Source organism: Sceloporus occidentalis, unplaced genomic scaffold (assembly GCF_023333645.1).
Source record: "Sceloporus occidentalis isolate IW3139 unplaced genomic scaffold, rSceOcc1.0.p SCAF_73, whole genome shotgun sequence".
In the NCBI taxonomy this organism is placed as follows: domain Eukaryota; kingdom Metazoa; phylum Chordata; class Lepidosauria; order Squamata; family Phrynosomatidae; genus Sceloporus; species Sceloporus occidentalis.
Window position 1 is genome coordinate 5,071,915 of NW_028317053.1, and position 14,431 is coordinate 5,086,345.

A 14,431-nucleotide genomic window follows, 5' to 3' on the forward strand; every position below is an offset into this window, starting at 1 on the left:
CAATCCCCTTCCAGAACAAGAACCCACAGCAAAGCATTTCTGAGGTCAATTTATTGTCTATGGGAAGCCATCTAGTGGAAGACAAGTACAACTGCATCATCCACCTTGCAAACTCCAGCAACTGATTTGGTGTTGTTGTTGTGTGCCTCCAAGTTATTTTTGACTTAAGGCAACCGTAATGGCAACCCCCCTCTAAAGAAACTTGCCAAGAAAGACCTATGATTGTTTTGCCTTATGGTCTCCTTAAGCCAAAAATGACTTGGAGGCATGCAACAACAACAAAGGGACCCACATGGCAGTTCAAGTAGAATTATAGCGATGATGATTTTATGCATTTACATCACACCTTTCTTCCAGTAATGAGACTCAAGGCAGCTAACATATTTAAAACAATACAAATGAAAAACTATACTAAAGCATTAATAAAAGTATAAATATAAGATTTTAAAATTCTACACTTTATAAAATAAAAACATTAGACATTAAAATTAATTTTAAAACTATATACAAACCTTAAAAACAGAACTCCACAGCTTTAAAAGCCCAATTCTAGTCAGTTTGTAAAAGCCTGATGGCATAAAAATGTTTTAACTTGCTGATGGAAGGAGAGCAAGGACAGGGCCTCCCTGACCTCTCAAGTCTGTGATATAATTGATATATCTGTTTATCTGTCTATGAATGATATGATATAATTATGCCCATGTTTGTTTTATTTAAAGCACCTATGTGCCAAACCTAAAGTGAATTTTAAAACTCTTAAGTATGACAGCATTCCACACAAGATTATTATTTCTATAGTTTTTAACCATTATCCCAAGCACATGTAAAGATAACACAACAGAGGAAAAACACACATGTCTGGAACTAGGGTAACCCTTGGGCCTGGGTTCAAATGTTGTGGACAGATGTCAGGACATAAATATTTTAATCAATAAATATGTCTTCCCTGTGTACTTCAGACCACCATGAATGCTCTGAACAGATAACAAAGGGTACAAAGCTGTTTTGTAGTATTAGCATTATACTAATTATACCAACACTGAGAACTGTTCAATTCATTTTAGATGGATTTTCTCCAGAACTTCAGACATTGCCTTCACATTCATGAGCGTGGATCGTATTGGAGAAGCAAGTGTGTCATTTCTTCTGAAAACTTGAGAGAGTCATCAATTATCCAGTCTTTTGGTATCAAGGGGAGGATGTATTCTGCTTTTTTGACAGGAGCTACACACTGAATCCCAAAACTGTATACCGGTTCCCTCCACATTCCAACAGTTTTGGGTTTCCTTTTTACCAAGCCTTTAAATAACATCCACTGCAGTTCTTTCAGGCTGTCAAAAGTGACGTACTTTACTTCTAAAACACAGACAAAACATAAGAAACACGATATAGTTATTAAAAGAATGACAAGCTATGCAATGTTTCCGTCCAAGTATGGAACATTTTAAGCACAGTTTGAACGTAGCCAATAAAAAGTTGGATTGTATAGCAACTTGCTCAGAGACTTAGGAAAAATTGAAAGTGAAGCATGGAGGATCCCACTGGAGCTTTCAAGTAGAACCATGCCAAAGCCCAGCTCTCAAAGGTGCTACAAGATCCGTTTGCATACTAATTTTCCAGACTAACACAGCTATGTCTTTGAACAGTAGCTTTAAACAGTAGTATTTAACAGCTATTAAATACTACTGCTGAGTGAACAGAAAATCAGAGATATGCAAAATCAGCCAACAGCATTTATGTTAATATTAGTTTGCACAAAAACATGTGAGCAGCAGTACTCTGATTACAGAGAAGCTGAATTTTCATCAACTTCACAGCTTGAGGAAGTTATGTTTTTGGATGTGGAGCTTCCACAATACCTGAAACATGATGGCTACTCTAATTTTTCCAAGCTTGATCATCAGTACTCGTAAGAGGTTAAAAATAATTCTGTTTTCTGTATGTTCTGTGAGTAGGTGAGTATAGAACTAAGGATATGCCATATAATGGAGGCAAATCCATTGTAGATGTGCACCTAGGGTCTCAGTTTGCTATATTTTGCAAAACCACCAAAATGTTGGTTGACTTTACCACACTCTACATGTTGGCGAGAGCTGATGGAAATTGAAGTCTAGCATCATTATGAGGACTACACATTGCCCATTTGAATTACTCATATTCAGATTGTGATTTTGTTGTTGTTAACTGCCATGAAGTAAATTTTTACTCAGAGAGTTAGAGTGACCCCATGAATGAGAGACCATCCTATTGTCAACAGCCCTGCTCAGGTCTTGCAGACTCAGGGTTGTGGTTTTCTTTGTATTCCTGATAGATACATTCAATAATCTTCCCCTTTTCCTACCCCCCTTCTGCTTTACTGAGCACTATTTACTTACCATGAATTTAACATGAATTCTTAATAGCATAGCAAGTCACAATTGGAATACCGGCCAATGCCAGAGGTGGGCATCTACAATGGGTCCAAATGGACAATCTTCTAAACTTGGGGCACATGGGAGTCTGTAGGCTCTGACCCCCCCCCCCCCAAAAAAAAACAACAACCCCCAAACCAGGAATAACAAGATTTCATGTTTGATTTTAAAGAATAGGGTTATGAAAAACAAGGTTATTCTAAATGTTAAAACAGTCCAGGGGCCTTTTGCAACTTGTTTACATGGTGAATGGTCAGTCCTTGAGACTTCTGGGAATGCAATTTACCCCTTTTGCTAAGAAGAGACAGGGTGAAAGCTCAGTCTTGGGAGACACACTCAGTCCAAGGACTGTACTTTGTCCATCCTAGTCTATGTCTATCTAGAACGCTGCAATAAACTGCCCATCACTAATTATGACCCCCGATGGTGCCAGAGTTGCCTCCTTTGGCATTAATATAATGCATAAATTAAAAAGTATGGCCCCTTTCCTTCATGCAGCACAGCTGTTCTAGTTAATAATTGTTCTTTTGATTTAAGCTTTTGCCTCTTGCACATCATATTCTTAAATATTATTCTGCAGAAGTGAGAATCGCTGAAATAAAATGGGCCTTCTTCATGGTAAGCATGCTTTTGAGTACAGCCCTATTTTCATTTTTTTAGTTGTTAACTATGAATTGCTTACACACAGTATTTTCACTTAGAAGTTATACTGAGAAATCTGGGCCATGAATGGTCCTGGACTCTAAAATGTTTACTTATTCCTACTTGCATTTGCCAACCTGTTTCTGTCTGTGGTTTCGGAACTCGACGTTCTGATTCAGGCAGAGTTACTTCTTTCTTCTTTCTGTGCTTCCGTGAAAAATACTGAATCTTGCACAGTATCTCTCCAGAGAGACATAGTCTTTGGAGGATGGAGAGTGGCAAAGGGACACAATTCTTAATTAAAACCAGGTAAGGAAACAAGCATGATGGTGGCAACTCTTCAAGATCAGGTTTTCTTTGTTTTCTAAAAATAACACTTCTGCTTTTTGACATAAGATGTTTGGAATGTACAGATCTGCAGGTGGATTTAGAATGCTGTCGTGTGACGGTGTCTTTGTCTTCTTTTTTGTCTTTCAGTATACTGAAATATTCCTTTACAACATCTTTCTCCCAAGGACTACCATCAGATTTCTTGACCTCCAAATGTTTGCCCCTATTATATTCTACAGCCTTCCTCCATGATTTTACAACTGACCGAACAGCATGGAAAAGGGATGCATGGGATTCCAAAAAATCCATCCCATAAAAGTGCTTCTCTTGTCCCCATTTAAGGCATCCACAGGCCAGTGTCAGTTCTGATACCTGCAGAAAGTAACAGACACAATATACTGGTACTGAGGTCTGAATAGAAGGATGCAATAGTTTATTAACCATTTCCAACTGAGTTATAGATCAACTAATTAATTAACTGCAGTGACTGAGAACTACAATGCAAAATAAAGCCACACAACCAATGAAGTGAATAATGTACAGGAATGGAAAGACAACATTGGTGGCAAAATCAGCAGTGACAGCACATTTTCTCTCTGTGATTTCCACTCATTAGCACTAGCAGTTAAACTAACCAAACATGAGAAGCTTACCATGATATCTGAACCTGGGATTCTGTTTTGTGCATTTTTAAAAAGGCAAGTTTGTAAACCAGGTTTTGGTCTTTAGATAAATTCTGGCTTATACAGGGTGCACCGAAACAAAATTATGGCTTTGGACAACATAGTAAGTTCTGTAGTTCTAGCTGGTTCAGGTCAGGGGTGGAAAACTGCTGATGGCTGATTTTGCCACCTTTCCAACCCACAGAGTGCCACATCCTTCCTACTGCTGAACTTCCAAAATTTTACAAAGAAGCCTTGGTTTTGGGAATAAACAGACACCTGCTTTAAAGCAAAATAATGCTTTTAGACTAGCACAGAAAGAGAAGAGTGGTATCTCCCTGCTGGATTCCCTGAAAAGCTGCTCCAAATAATTGAGAAACCCTGTGAAACATGATGGGATGTGTTGATGGGGACTGTAGAGGGAAACTGCAGCATACATACATACAAACTTCCTTTTTCTTGAAGGAAGCTTAAGACTTTCCATTCATAGAGGAGAATGTCTGTATCACAGCTTGGGAATGTTACATTCCCCAGTTAGCATGGCCAATCCATGTTCCCTAGGAGGTTCTTGGAGCTGTATTATTATTATTATTATTATTATTATTATTATTATTATGCTTTATTTATATAGCACTGTAGATCTACCCATGTTGTGCTTTAACTGCCATGAGAACATTCTGTGGAATTCTGGGGTTTGTAGTGTAGCGAGGCCCAAGAGCTCTCTAGCTGAGAATTCTAAATGCCCCTTCCTAAACAGCAAACCCTAAGTATCCACAGTATGTTGCCACAACAATTACATTGGAATATTGCACTATAACAGATTAGTATGATAGGGCACCAAGAAGGAAAAAAATTCAACATTTGATCTGGATCCAACTTACTGAGCAGAGCTCACATTACCCCCACCTCCCCACCACCAAGTAAACCAGTACTAATGTTAAATGAGATTAGGACTGAATATAAACCATCCCAGAAGCTGTAAAGCAAGACAGAAGCTGTGGTGCAATACACAGCAATAGCATTTACATTTCTGTACATGTATATACTAAACTAAGTAGTCCCTAAGCAGTTTACAACGTGTAAGCTAATTGCCTCCAACAAGCTGAGTACTCATTTTAGTGACCTACGGAGGGATGCAAGGCTGAGTCAACCCTGGAACCTGCGATCGAACTCACAACCTTGTGGCTGCAATACTGGCTGCAGTACTGGCATTTAAGCACTGTGCCATCAGGGCTCAAAATACATATTTTGAGATATTTCAGCAGATACAACCAGTTATCAGTAATATGGATTTACAGTTGGGTCTTCTTATACACGGATTCAAGCATCCACGGTTTGAAAATGTTAAAAAAAAGTATAAATTTCAAATATCAAACCTTGATTTCCCATTTTTTATAAGGGACACCATTTTGCTATGTCATTATATTTAATGGAACTTGAGCATCCACGGATTTTGGTATCCACGGGGGATCTTGGAACCAAACCCCAGCGATAACAAGGGTCCACTGTACTTATTTCTAAGATTTAGTGGACCCTTGTTATCGCTGGATAACAATGGAATTATCACTTGAATATTTTTTTTCAAGTTTAATTTCTGTTCCCCATTTCTGACTAAATCCAATCAGATCCAATAATTGTTGAATGAGACTGTATGGCAATACAACCCCCCTAAATACTGGGGCAATATTTATTTTGTTGAAAAATAAGGCCACAAATCAAACAGAACTACATCTCAGTAGTCTTTTTACAAGTCTGGGATAAATTTTAATTCTGAAATGGAAGACTTTCACAGCCAGCATCCATATTTTTTGGTAGGCTTTCAGTGCTATGTGGCTGTGTTCTAGAAGAATTTATTCCTGACGTTCTGCCCGCATCTGTGGCTGGCATCTTCAGAGAATGGTGGCATGGAGGTGTGTGGTATATATATGCCATGTATACCAGACTTCCTGGAAGATGAACTGAAGAACCTAAACTGGACTCTACAGGCTAATGGTTACTCCAACTCAGACATCATAAGAGCTGCCAGACCCAGAAAAAAACAAACATAGGAGTGAAGAAAAACAACCACCCAAAGTGAAAGTACTTTTTTTAACCATACATCAAAAGAGTTGCAGACAGGATAGGGAAACTGATGAGGAAACATAACCTCCAAATGATCTACAGACTTGACCAAGAAAATCCAGCAAATGCTGCATTCAGTAAAGGACAGGAGAGACCCTCTCATAGCTGTGGGAGTTTACTGCATACTGTGCAAATGCAAACAAGTCTACATAGGGACCACCAAACGCAGTGTTCAAACACAACTCAAGGAACACGAGAGACACTGCAGACTGGGCCAGCCAGAAAAACCAGCAGTAGCAGAACACATTATAAACCAACCTGGGCATAAAATGCTATTTGAAAACACTGAAATTCTGGACTATGCCAACAACTATCAGGTTAGACTGCACAGGGAAGCCATTGAAATCTATAAACACCTGGACAACTTAAAGAGGAAAGAAGAAACCCATAAAGTAAACAAAGTTTGGCTAGCAGTCTTGGAAAATAGCGTAATCTAGACTCAACAGCACATGCAAACAAACACCTCCCAGGGTCAGGGGGTTTCCCAGCAGGCAATAGATTACTAATGAAATAGACACACATCCTTGTCGTATATCCTCCCACTCTATGAGGCCTTGCCATTCACCAACAGACCAACACACAGATTAGCATGTAAATCACTTCCTCTCAACCAAGGGACACACAGTATATATACCCCACACACCTCCATGCCACCATTCTCTGAAGATGCCAGCCACAGATACAGGCAAAATGTCAAGAATAAATTCTTCTAGAACAAGGCCACATAACCCAGAAAACTGACAAAAAACTATAAATTTTAAATCTTTATTACCAGTGCCTTATCTTATCTCAATTTCTTTGGCATAAGAATTTTGTAGTTGTAAAATGATTAATTCAATTATTTCTACAAAGAACAGAATTTGCATAATTTTCAAAGAAAGAAGGTCAAGGATATTACTCAAATTTTAATATTAATGGCAGACTAAGCTCCATTTAGGCTACAATACATGCAAATTTGTATTCTGACTAATAAGATTAAAAAAGAGCTTAATTTATATTACCTCTTAACCTCTCTTTGAGATGATAAACTTGACAAATCAAGGGCATTTGCTTCAGGAAAAAGATCACAAAATTAAAAGCTATGTTTTCAATGCAGAAAGCTCTATACTAAAGTAACACGTTATTGGCCCACTTGGCAATCAGGAAGAATTGTTGTAACTTCCACATCAATAATGCCAGATATTAGTTTGTACACATTAAACATACCCTTACATTCACAGCAATTGCTGGCATCATCTTGCTCCCAGTGAAGATTTTCTTCATATGGTAGGAGGAATGGCCTGAAGCAGAGATAAAATGGCACCCACCCATTCACCCCACATTTCGCCAAAGTCACACCACCCCCAGGAAAGCACATTATTTTGACACATGAAGCAGAAAATCCCACAAGCCCCTACCCCTAATTCTGGGAATAAAAATAAAGTAGAAACAGATTAATAACTAACAATTTGCTACTCTTTCATAACACCTGAAGCCTACTGCTGGAGCCAGTTTTCTCTTTTTATGTCCCTCTGTCTAATGGCAAGGCTGGCCCTGTTTGGTTAAGTTATGAACTGATCCAAAATTATTGTGGGAAGATAATGGAAAAATAATGCAGGAAGTTAGAGGGGTTTCCCCTTCAGATACCACTCATATCTTATGCAGTTTACAGAACAGCTTTACTAAGAAAGAAATCAAGATTTTAATAAAGATTAATAGTTTCAGACCATATATAGATATCTTACAGAGTGGTGGGGGAAACTCACAAATACCCTCATTTAAGAGCCAATATGTTAATAGATAAAACTAAGAAGTCCAAATAGCTGGGAGAGCCAGGGTGACATAATTAATGTCAATGCTCAAGAAGCATTAGGCAGAGAGTGTTTACCCGATGCTTTTGTAATAATTGGTTGCTTAAAAAGGATTTGACATGAGGAACACTATCAATCTTGTAACTGTAATTGGTGGTAATCTTTTTTTCTTAAGGTCTTCTTTTGATACTTTTTCTTATATAGAATCTGTAGTTAATCTTTATATTATCTTTCGGTGATGAATTTATTATCTGGCTGTTTCCAATTGGCTCTGTCTACTAGTATTTGGTTTATACATTTTGTCTGGTTTTATAAACCAAAATATTTTTAAGAGAAAAGAAAGACACCAGAGGTGTAAAATACTGTAGAACTGCGAATCACTTTTCCTGCCGTGGTCCACTTACTCTGCAATTTAAAGGCAATAATTCATTCTTCTCCTCCTTATCTGTTGGTTCATCTTCTTTATGTTGACTCATGGTAGCTGCACTTTGCTGACAAAGCTAAACAATCCAGTTCTGGGCGGTGGGTGGAGACAAAGACATAGGGAGCATTTATTAACCAGTTTTGGAAAAAATAAACATAAATGCAGTAGTAATAAGGAGAAAGGGGGAGGAAGGTTTCACACAATTGGAGCAGGTGCCAAGGCTGAAAAGACTAGGGCAACCCCCCAAGGGCTGGAGGGAGGGAGGGAAAAGAAAGGTCTCCAAAGCCTGACCTTTGCCAAATGCTATCTTTATCGCATCACAGGGTTGCCCCAGCCCCACTACCTGCTCCTCCTTTGGCGGGAAAGGCACTCAGAGTATTTCATAGTTTTTATTGGGGAAAAAGAACAACAAAGAGAGAGATTGGGGCTTCCTTCACAGGGCAGAAACAATCCATTTTGACCCCACTGTTAACTGCCATGGCTAAATGCTATGGGATTCTGGGAATGAGCAGGGACGTAGCTAGGATTTTAGGAAGGGGGGGTCTAGACTAAGTGCCACCATTATAATGGGGCTTGGGTGCGGCGGCACAGCAGCACACACCATTCATTTTTCTAATGGAAGGGGGGGGTCCGGACCCCAAGAACCCCCCCCCCCCTTGGCTACGTCCCTGGAATGAGAGTTTGCTGGCACATGCAGTGAAGGGGACACTGAAGGCAGCAGGGTCTGGCTTAGCTGCTCCAGAGGCTAAGAACACAAACCAATGCATTCAAATGGCAAGGACAAACTTTCCACCTAAACTGTAAGAAATACTTCTTGAAGGTAAGGACTCTTTGACCATGGAGCACAATCCCTCAGAACATGGATTCAAATGGCAAGGAAAGATTTTCTACCTAAACTGTAGGAAGTACTTCTTGAGGGTAAAAGAGCTGTTTGACCATGGAGCACAATCGCTCAGAACATGACCGTATGCCCTTTGTTGGAGGTTTTTCAATAGAGATTAGATGGCCACCTCTTAGAGCAATGTAGGGGTAACTGCAGCCATGGCAAGGGGTTGGACTAGGTGGTCTTTGGAGACTCTTTCAACTCTATGGAGTTTATCACATGGGAGGGATCCCGTGCAAAAATGGGATTTAAAGTGAAAACCTCCCACAAAAGTGGATTTATCATTAAACATCCGGCTTAACCCCACATCAACCCAGACAGAATGTAGAAAAGTCACGTAAAAGCACAATTGATTTTCAGACGAGGTTGCTGTTAAGGTGTATTAACATAACATTAACCCAGCTAGAAAGTAGATAAAACAGGATTCCTTTTACTTCCAGAAAATCCAGAAAGTAAAAAGAATCGTGTTTTGTCGACTTTCTAGCCAGTTTAATGTTGCGTTAACCCCGATGTGTATGAAAATCAATTGCGCTGTTGTGTATCTTAGGTTTTAAATCCTGTTTTAAATCCCGTTTCTGCACAGGATGCCTCTTGTGTGATAAACTGCTAGGTTCCATGGTTCTATGCTTTGCAAAGAGTCCTCCATTGAGACCTCTTTGAGTCCATAACAAGAGCTGGACTAAAATGTTTTTTCCTCTTCTGTTTGAGACAAAGCACAAGTCAGAACCCCTTCCCACTTTCAATGGGATGAGGGAAGTGTGTGCTCCTCCAGTTGTTCTTGGACTATACTCACCATTGTTTGTGCTGGCTGAAGTTGATGTGAGTTGCAGAAGATGCTGCTTCTGAAATAACCTGGAGCAGACAGGCTTGACTCTTGAGTCTTTAGTTCAATATCCTACCTCCTGCACTGAAGGTCAGTGGGCTGATGTAGTAAATTAGAATTTTTAATTAAATATAGTCACACTATAAAATTAACAATAACATTACAGTACATCATAGACTGTGGGATTACATATTTGCATTAACAAGTTTACAGTGTTATGTAGCAGATAAATTATTATATTTTACATAAAAGTTTGAAAAAAATGAACACACAAATAATGCATAGAATGCTGCTATCTATTTGTCATGGCCTTTTTTACATAGGTATGAGACTTCAGCAAACCCAAGGGTAGCCAGTTGCCCACATCTGTTCTATGCACTTAAAGCTCCATAAAACCCTGCACAAAACAAGTATGTTCTAATGACTTTTAATCAAATCAGGATGGGTTGTTTTATTTCTATTCTGCCTTTCCACTAAAAATAAAACAAATAAAAATTAAAATAAAATGTAACAGAGCTCCGCTCTGGTGTCACAAACTACCATTCCCAGAATTCCAGTTAAAGTGAGGTCAAACTGGATTATTTCTGCCCTGTGGAGGCATCCCTGGATTTGTTGTGAACTGTCTAAAGCAGGGGTCCCTAAACTTTGGTCTTCCAGGAATTTTGGACTTCAGCTCCCAGAATTCCTGAATGTTGGCCAAGCTGGCAAGGGCATCTGGGAGTTGAAGTCCAAAACACCTGGAGGATGAAGGTTTGTGGACCACTGGTCTAAAAGTTGACTTCGATTTATGGGAACCTCAGTGCTGAAGATACTGTGGACAGTCAAAAAGACAAAGAAATGGGTCCTTGAACAGACTCCACTGCTCTGCTTAGGTCTTATAGGTTCAGCCCTGTGACCTCGGTTGAGCCTATCCATCTGGTGTGTGATCTTTGTCTCTTTCTTCTATCTTTTATCTTCCCTGGCATGTATTTTCTAATGAGTCCAGCCTTTTCATGATGTTGCCAAAGTATGACAGTCTCAATTTGGCCATCTTGGCTTTCAGGGAGATTACAGGCTACACAATCTCTGCAGAACATTGTGTTACATTCTCTGCCATCTCATTTCCCAACCTTTAGCACGCTCCTTGGATTATTTTCTTCAGTGACTCCCGGTGTGACTTTTGAACCTTTGTGTTCAGATCCTGGACTGCATTGACCATGCATCTGTTATTCTCCTCAGGCAGATGTATTTAGGAAAGGAGACCCCTTCCTTCGTAGACAGCAGTGACTTTTTGGTCTTTATTGCAGCAAAGTTTGGCTTCTTCATTGGTAATTTCCTTCACTTCCCATTTTCATTGGTTTATGAAACTTGAGACCCAGATATATATATTTTAAATCTAGGCAAATGCATACATACATGTGTACTCGCTCTAGTGGTCATGGGGATTAGTTACACTGACTCATGACAGCCAACAGCATTAATTACTGTCCCAAAAGGCACTTCGACAAGCCAGAGGGGCTAATAAGGGAAAATGGAGATGGCAAGATGGCTTACCAGGGTAGTCACAGGCCATGTCATAATGTGGCAGTATGATACAGTTGAACATCCAGTGTAAATGAGGGAGAAAAGTGTTAGTTCATGTACTGAGATTTGCTGTAGTGATCCATTTAAGAATAGGAAAAAAAAAGCAGGATTTGGAAAGCTACAACCAGCTGGGGAATATGCCCAAATGATTCCCACAATAAAAATGGAAACTTAGACTAATAGAGAACCTCTGCCTTAAAAGCACAGATCACATTCCTTCTTGGGAAACTATGTGGAGACCACATGCCAGTAGTGGGTAGGACAACAGCCTCTCTCACACTCAGCATTCATTCAATTCTCTCTTCTCCCTCATTCCCCTATGGTATTTTTAGTCTCCACAGCTGCAAGTGGACTTAAGTCTAATTGCTATGCTGATTTTTTTTTTTTTGGGGGGGGGGGGAAGCGTCTCCCTTCAGCAGCAGCAACTCTGCAAAGGCAACTAGCCTTTTGATAAACTCTTTTAAATGGCTAGTTGCTCAATGAGTGGCAGGCCCAAAGCATATATGTTGAAGGTGAGGTTATGTCGAAGGACATCTGAGTCTGAAGCTCAAATGTAGGCTTATGCCGCTCCCTTTCATCTGTAAGCAGATAAGATAGATGGCAACGTTTTTAATTACTAAAAAGAAAGTGGTGGTGGGGAATGAATCTAGCAACACCTTTAAGACTATCTGGTTTATTTTTGTATGAGCTTTCATGGATTTCAATCCACTTCCTAGATTTTTGTGTTTTCTTCGGGCTATGGGGCTATGTTCTAGAAGAATTTATTCTTGACGTTTCGCCAACGTCTGTGGCTGGCATCTTCAGAGAAGATGCCAGCCACAGATTCTGGTGAAACGTTAGGAATAAACTCTTCTAGAACATGGCCAAATAGCCCCCAAACCCCACAAAAACCTATGGATGCCAGCCATGAAAGCCTTCGACTTCAATCAAGTTCCTTAGAAGTGGAAGTGCTGCTAGATTCCCCTTCCCCCCATTTCCTTTGTTGGCTTCAACTAACAGGGATTTCATGTTGAAAACTTTGAATCATGGTGTAATAATCCATCTAGCAATTCTGAGAACTAAGTATTATTCAAAAATGTTCATGTGTGATTTGCAGTAGAACTCTCTAAAGGTGTATACTGTATTTACCAAAAGGTAATTTATTACAACAGGTCTAAGTTACAGAATTGCACATATTATATATTATTAAGAAAAGAACATTCATTTATAAACTATTACTAACAAAACATCGACTTCAGATTTGTGCGTTAGGTGTTTAAATTTGACAATACTTTATATTTTTATAGTATAGAAGTGCACACGTTATTCATAAACCTTTTATACAAAAAACAGAATATACATCATCCTTCATTGTTTTTAAAAATATCTCAAAAACTGGAGTACATCAATAGCATCCATACATTGTACTGCTTACATTCCTAGTCCTCTCTTTGCCAATTAAAAAGCAGTTAAATACCAAGTTTGTGCCCCTTATAGAAATTTAGACTGCATTAGCCCAATATCTTGCAGTGTGAAACAACTGCAATATTAGGCTTGGTGACATTCTCAGACATATTCTCAGGTCTGTTACAGACTGCCAAAATAAAGCTGCTTCAGGTCTCTTTGGAGGTATGATGTCTAAATGATGCATGCATCCTAAGAATCCGGAAGCTGCACCAAAGCTGCACTCCAGTGCTTAGGAATGGAGTGTGGCTTTGGCGCAACCTCCGGACTCTTAGGACCCATGGATCATTTAAATAGCATACCTCCAAAGAGACCCGAAGCAGCTTTATTTTGGCAGTCTGTAACAGGCCTCAGACTCCTTGGCAGTTGGTTCAACATGCCAAGTTTGCACATTTTTTAATTCTTGCTTGGACAATTTTTCTAGTTGCAATTAAGCTTGCAGCTATAGGAAGATGTTGAAGTCTTTCGTTGAACGTTTGCAAGGCAAATACAGTCGGCCCTTCTTATACACGGATTCAAGCATACACAGTTTGAAAATGTTCCAAAAAAGTATAAATTTACCTTGATGTTCCATTTTTTATTAGGGACACCATTTTGCTATGTCATTATATTTAATGGGACTTGAGCATACACGGATTTTGTTATACACGGGGGATCTTGGAACCAAACCTCAGCGTATAACAAGGGTCCACTGTAATTCCAAAGCTGGCCCAAAGCAATTTGCCCTTGTTGAGCTGTTTCCAAGTTATATTTCTCCTGTGTTTAATTCACATGCAGAGACATGAATAAAAAACTACAATAGTTGATAAAGTTACTGTAACCAGTAACTTTGTGAAGTAACTCATGAAGCACTCTCCTAACAACACATTTCTCTCTCCCAAACAGGCTAGTATAAATGTCTACATTAGGTAACTGAACATTAGTTACAAAAGAATGCTAGAAACACTTGTGTGGGAAAATGGCTTTGCTTCATCCTGACAACTAAGACAATAAACTCTTTAGATGTACAATACTGTCTTAATTGAAAGATTAAGCAAACAAGCCTTACACTGATTTTATAAATTCATGATATGAATCGTAACTAATGTTAGATGCAGTCACATCTTTAAAAAATACTCCAGTTTCCTTATCCAAACAAGTGATAATGAAATTGAAATGTTGTACTCAGACTGAGCTTTAACCAAAATATATATTCACGCCATGAAATGCTGCCTAAGAAAATTCCCCAGAAAAAAAGTGGCTTACTTTCCTCCATAAGCAGACCATGCAAAATGATCCAGACTTATGAACTATGGAGAGAACCTGCATTTCCTTCAGGGCATCTATATAACTGAACAAA

At 39.1% G+C, this 14,431-nt stretch overlaps 1 protein-coding gene across 2 annotated transcripts; it reads right to left on the reverse strand.

Moving 5' to 3' along the window:
* Window positions 1-1,054: 1,054 nt before the first annotated feature.
* Window positions 1,055-10,143, reverse strand: LOC149286034 (uncharacterized). Of its 2 annotated transcripts, XM_089494597.1 has the most exons (4): window positions 10,057-10,143; window positions 8,361-8,471; window positions 3,191-3,755; window positions 1,055-1,356 (listed from the first exon to the last, which is right to left on the reverse strand). In XM_089494597.1, exons 2-4 carry the CDS (start codon window positions 8,430-8,432, stop codon window positions 1,103-1,105), a joined length of 891 nt encoding a protein of 296 aa, XP_089350723.1. In that variant the 5' UTR covers window positions 8,433-8,471; window positions 10,057-10,143; the 3' UTR covers window positions 1,055-1,102. The 2 variants fall into 2 exon arrangements, with proteins under 2 accessions (XP_089350723.1, XP_089350724.1); XM_089494598.1 differs by lacking the exons at window positions 8,361-8,471; window positions 10,057-10,143 and adding an exon at window positions 7,168-7,216.
* Between the last annotated feature and the right edge of the window lie 4,288 nt (window positions 10,144-14,431).